The following is a 6,426-nucleotide window of genomic DNA, read 5'->3' as shown; positions in this document are numbered from 1 at the left end:
CTGTAAATACATTACAGTTACATGTACTGATTGTTTTCTTGTTATTTGCCACAATATTAACCACTAAAATTTGAAAGAGTTTGTAAGTTCATTTCTTCTCCCTATTGAAGAAATCCATCATTTTGCGGCCTGCATCACTGTTACCGCATCTTGAGGATACAACAATATTCATGTTCAAACTAGCTAAAACATATTTCAACAGAGGACAACAGTTAACATCATAATGCCCCCCCCCCCCCGTGTTTACTACGGGGGTGGGGGTGGAGGGTTTGACAGGTATCATTTTGCACTATTGGGAAGGGGGAGATGGTTCTCAGCAGGAATTCCTAAATGAGTAGATGAATAATTAACATCATAAAAAGAACCGCTCCCTATTGAGGAATTCCTGCTTATAACCCTCTCCCCCTTCCATTATAATGCCCCCTCCACCTGTGTTTACTATCGGCGGGGGGGGGTATCATATTTGGAGGGGGAGGTGGTTATCAACAGGAACTCCGAAATGAGTAGATGAATGCAAGCTACCAACACTCTCCCCTTACCAATATCCTCCTTGTGTTCTACTACACGGGGAGGGGGGGTCATTGACAGGGGGCCCCAGCCTTCCCAATGCCCCCCCCTCCCTGTGTTCTACTACACCAGGGGGGATGGCATATTCAGTGATATTGGGAAAGGGAGGGGGTTACTAGCATGAATTCCTTATTACATGGAGGTATTTTGGTATTACAAAACATTAACATTAACAAACCTTATACAAAATAACGCTGACAGTATTGCCCAGCAGTACCATTATCATCAAGAGTTAGATAAAAACTGTTCAAGCATGAATAGATTCTTCACTTGAAACAATAGCAAAAACTGCTTGCGTTTAGTTCCACACCTGCAGTGTACTCAAAAATTCACACCTGTGGACAAGGTAGTACCTAGGTTTTACGATTTTTCTTAGGCTGTGGACAAACAACATATTGAGCGAAGTCATCAACGTATGGTCTTATGCTATCAAACAGATAAGCTTGCCTAGTAAGATCCAACCCAGGAGGCTTAATTGTCAAGGAGCATATTGCAGGAGGAACATTTTCTGGATCTCTCAATAGCTGGAAAGAAACCGATTCTACGGAATCATGCTCAACCCGAGCTACAACAACACCAGGATGGTTTGAATTTAATTCAAAATGTTGGTAAGACTTGATCTTAGGGAATGATCGGAAGTATGGATCAAGAAAATTTTGCAACCTTGCAGGGCACAATGATTGAACCATCCTCTTTTCCTGCTAGTTGAGGGATATTCACTCCAGACACAGTGCTTTGGCTGACAACATTGGCTATGTCATCCAAAGTGTTGACTCGGGTCCTCCTGAAACGTTGTTTGAACAAGCCAAAGCACCAGTCTGGGGCAAATTTAGTGTGGCCTGTTATTAAAAAAATTAGGGAGATCTTAAAGTGGAGTTTATGAATGGTCCTCCAGGCGAGGTAGTTCAGAACATGACGATTTTTATTCTGGCTACAACAGTTGTCACAGTGGAGGTCAGCATAGTATTCCCCAAGCCCATAATTGAGGAAAAAATAGTCCAAGTAATTTATGACAGACTGGGACCCCTTTGAAATATTCATACCCTTGTCAACAAGGTAGTTAATCTGTTGTGGCAGTGCTTCGCAACATATCCCAAATACACAACATTTTCTCGGCACGAGAAAATACATAGGGCCAGGTTGTAGGGGGTCATTGGGAAACATAACTTGTTGCACATAATCAAAACTGTAATGCATGTTGATTGCACGTGACACTGGTGGAGACTTTTGTAGTTTCACAACGCCAAGCTCATTACAGATTAGTTTTGCATTACTAACCATGCCCTTGTAGTACTCCCTGGCTTTTGAAACAGTAACTAGATGTACTTCTTGCTGCCGGAGCCTATCTGACTTGTCTGCCTCACTAAGGTTGGCACTGCGGAAAACAGCATAGTTATTACTTTGACACACTGCACACAAATCAGTCATGGGTTTTGTCCGAATAATCTTAGGTAGCAGTTCCTTCCAAAGCTTGCGGAATGTGCTAAGTTTCACACTGCGCAAGCCAGTCTCTCTCATAGCTGTCCTGTACAACCGATATACCTCAGCTTTCGTCACATGGGATGGCAGCAGCTTAACTTCGAAGAGGTTCTTTTGGCAGGGATGACGGCCTGGAAGTATTATGTTATTTGCCTCAGCAAAATTTGATAGGAATTGCACAACCTTTTGGATGTCATCATAAGTCAGGTAACGCTTGTTCGTCTTGTGCCTACCGCCCCTCTTCTTCTTGCGAATTGAAATTCCATTTTCTTTATACCACTTGATATTGGAATCGAGTGTATTCAAGCTTCTGCTGAAAAGAAAAGGACTACATGTACACCTGTTTGTCTGAATATTCCAAATTTAAAGGTCACAGTGTCATAAAAGTTATTCACTGCAAAGATTAGAATCAGTCAAAGGCCTTTTCTATAGTCATCTCATTTAAAAGAGGAAGGCCAAAATATAGCTATAAAATACCATGTGATTCTAAAATCTATGTAGAGGTAACATATCTGGAGCCGTGGCAATTGTTGAATTAAAAATTTTGTTGAAATGTTGAACTAAAATCCAATGTAAATTTCTTGGACACTTTTTTTGGACAATTTTCCTGAAATAAAACTAAAGGCACCGGTTTTATTTAATTCAGTTTCAGACCTTTCAAATCATTAACTATACTTACTTGTGCACAAATATAAACGTGGAACGGCATACTCGAACTCCTTGTAGCATGTACCTTGTCCATTGGTGTTTTCTTTTCGTGTTCACCTTTTGTCTTGGCCTTTGCGTTTCTTCACTGAAGGTGGATAAGCTGCTTATCATGCCAACTAACACCAAGTCCCGTTCGTCATCCGATAGTGCGGCCATATCCATCCGTACCTTTGCAATAAATTCCTGGGACAATTTCGTATGACACGACACTTTATTTTCTAGGTTCTTGCCTCTTCGCGTGCACTCACATTTAAAGTTCTGAATTTTCTCACATTCTTTAATATTGTCATCACTCACAATGTCTACCAAAGCCATAGCAGCCTCAACCTCATCCTCAGGAATATCATCTAAGCCAAATTCAGGTTCAAGCTCTGTGACAGTGTCATTGTTGTTCACTTCACTACTACTGATATCATCATGGACTAATGCATTGTCCTGTACATTGTCATCATGCAAGTCAAGCCCAGACTCTGGTTCATTTAGGTCAGTAGATGCATCAAGAATGGCTGGTATAACCTCATCAGAGACAGAGTCGTCATCGCTGTCTGATTCAATGAAGTCAACTCCATCATCATCCAAGAAATAATCCGTTATGAGTTCGTTCATAGGCCTTTCCCCAGATGCAGTGTGCATATTTGCATCATGCAACAAATTCAGGGCATTTGCAACATTACCTGCTGCTCCAGTTCGTTTTGAGCTCATAATTACCACGTCGATATTGTTGGCAACATGCTGTGAAGGAATAAACCAGGTAACAATGCTGTTTTGTATCAATATTTACATCTAAAATGAGAAATCTCTCACTTCAGAGACAAGACTACTAATGAATATTCATAGGTTGGAGGGTCCAGGCCTATCTATTAGACGAGTGCATGTTTTTTACTCTCAAGTACATATTTGGAGACGTATTGAAAAAATATTTGCTGTGGCAAGTCTACAGATATAAATAAATTGTTTGGTAAAAAAAATAATTTTGAATTTTGACAACCTGGCCATAGGGGGTGGTTCAAATTTGGAGTGAAAATGGCCGAAATGGGTAAAAATGTCCACTTGTGTCAAACTTGTCAATTTAAAAAAAAATTCCGTGGTCAATCACCAATTTAAATCGCACCAGTTACTCGCAAGACTAACCCGTATATCATATCCGAATTTCAGTTTCACAGCTCCACGCATTCTTTGATGGCGGGCATTTGAAATAACTGGAAATGGCTTGGAAAATCAATTTTGGTCTTGTCTCTATTTAGAGGGTTTTGGGTTACAGGTCAAAAATAGTAAATGAGCTCTGAAATCCACAAAAAAGCATTTGAATTGGCTGAAATGTGTTGAGAATGTGTGGACATATCATGGAAATTGGAAAATGAGGAAAAAAAGAAAATTCTCAAATTTAACCCCCCCCCCCGTCCTACAGGGCTGTTAAGTGAAAATGCCAAAAATTGAAATTTTCAAAAAATTTCAAATAATTTCAAATTTTTCTACTTTTTTGGGCTAGATATGTTTCATAACAATCATCAATTGTGAATATTAATGAGAGTGTTGATTGTTTTGCATGTTATTTTCATTTTGGGAGGTGTCGGGCACAGAGCACGCTGGGTGGCAGGGTACCAAGCTTTCACTAATTTTTTATTTCAGCAGGTGAATTCAAGAGAAAAGTATCTGAATTACGAGCGAGAATGTTAGCAAAGACTAAAAGTGACGGTTTTTGTTTGAATTGGGAGGGGGCTAAACAAAAAAAGAGGGGGGTAACATATGCGTTTGTTAAAGTAAGTTTTTTGGATAAGCCGGTCACAATGACAGCACACCGTGCGATGTTTTTATGTGACCATGATGAATTGAAATTCAAAACTGGCGCAGGTTATCATATGAGTCATCTTTGTCAGAATCCTCTGTGCGTGAAAGTCGAGCACTTAACAATAGAAAGAGGAAGGGTCAATCAAAGTAGAACAAGAGGCCCAAGGGCCTGGCGCTCAGCTGAGTTAATATCATTAATATCTTCCCAGTGTTTAGTTCATTATGCATGAAAATGGCATGCTCCATGGTATTTGATATCCTTTTGCGTTCACTACGGTACCAATGTTTTTGGTTGACATAATTATGCCACTGTTCATTCCTCAATCCTGACCATAATTCGGGTGAAATCATCGTATGAAAATATTTACCGAAACATGAAGTTTATGCCATGAATGAGCATACTCATTGTCATAGCCTCGTTTACAAGTACGAAGTATTTTCCCGCGAATATTCAAAACTGCTTGGCTCCTTGCCAGTTAAATAACATGTGACTATACACAAAATAGAAAACTTTGATGGAAATTGTAAATCATTTTTTTATCTATCAGGGGAAACAAGCTGATGATGATCAAATAAATCATTCATGAGTAATCGTTTTGTTGTTGAAGCTTGCATGACAAAGTTAATGCTAAACCTTTTCTTGTGCTCTACTGCGCCACCGTAGTTTTCTATTTAGACCAGCGATGACGTCATTTCTGTTGATTCCCTACGTTGTCCAATGAGCGCTTTTTAAAATGTGCCATTTGGTATTGTACAGTATGCAATGTATTTTTTCAGCGCTGCCAGTTGCCGAACAGAATGCCGTAGTTCCCTCAATTTCCAATCAATTTTTATGGGAGTGACATTATTGTATTGCTGAGAATGTCTACTTTTTACTCATGAAAGAATCGTAGAACTAAAACTTAATAGGCGAACAGAATCATGCCGATTCACTGCACATACTGTGGGAATTCTCCACTTCAAAATACATCGGCAATGTCATCGCGAACAGAGCATGCACTTCCGATATCGTTTTCACAGAAATGTGGCCAAATTTTCAAGAACTAATTTCTGAAAGTAGTCCCTAAAGACCTTATGACTACCACTGAAACAAACTGGTGATAATATCGCCTACCAGACTACTTTTTATGCAGAAAATTGGGTACTTGAGTGTCATTGAGCTCCAAGATTATTGCACATGACGTAAACAACATGCCGCCATTTTGTCTCCGCTTCGGTATTTCGTACGCCGCTTATAATGCACCTTCTCAATTAAAACCAACATAATAAGGCCTTACATCGTTGATTGAATAGGAACACCACACAAAACACAATAAAGTGGAGGTACAATCGATTACGAAGCTGAAGTGAACAGTGATTTATTCCTGGAGCTACTGCTTTTGTTGTGTAGCTGCCATGTTTTGAGAACTGGCAAATAGGAGACTTCATTGATGGCTGACGTCATCGGGCGGGAATTTGAATCGGCAGAAATAATTAAAAGGCAGGTAGCGCCCTCTCCTGTTAAAATTTTGAACTTTTTCTCAATAAAATAGATTTTCAAGAATTTTATCTTAATATTAGAGCATATTTCGACTAATTCTGCTGCTCCTAGGCCGATATAGGCCAGTTTCCTTCATGCACTCTCGCTCGCAGGAAGTAGGTCGAATGGCGACAAATTTTGTTTTGAAAGTAGAGTTTGACCAGAAGTATCCAGAAATGCAAAATTGAAGTCTCTAGGTCTTACGGTTACAAAATGTGCACCATGGGTTTAACGGACGGATGGATGGATGGATGGATGGACAGACGGACGCCACTGAACAACTTATTTGACAAGCTCGGCTGACTTAGTCAGCTGAGCTAAAAAGGTGCAATGCCAAGAAAGTCTGTGCAGGCCATGGCAACCGC

The 6,426-nt window shown here is 40.0% G+C and overlaps 1 protein-coding gene across 1 annotated transcript; it reads right to left on the bottom strand.

The window, feature by feature from the left end:
- Window positions 1-520: 520 nt before the first annotated feature.
- LOC135502539 (uncharacterized) lies at window positions 521-2,982 on the bottom strand. The gene is made up of 2 exons (XM_064795481.1): window positions 2,726-2,982; window positions 521-2,356 (listed from the first exon to the last, which is right to left on the bottom strand). Exons 1-2 carry the CDS (start codon window positions 2,914-2,916, stop codon window positions 1,213-1,215), a joined length of 1,335 nt encoding a protein of 444 aa, XP_064651551.1. The 5' UTR covers window positions 2,917-2,982; the 3' UTR covers window positions 521-1,212.
- Between the last annotated feature and the right edge of the window lie 3,444 nt (window positions 2,983-6,426).

This window comes from Lineus longissimus, chromosome 18 (genome assembly GCF_910592395.1).
Source record: "Lineus longissimus chromosome 18, tnLinLong1.2, whole genome shotgun sequence".
Classification (NCBI taxonomy): Eukaryota; Metazoa; Nemertea; class Pilidiophora; order Heteronemertea; family Lineidae; genus Lineus; species Lineus longissimus.
The sequence above is the reverse complement of the archived record's forward strand: the minus strand, read 5'-3'. Positions and strand labels throughout refer to the sequence as shown.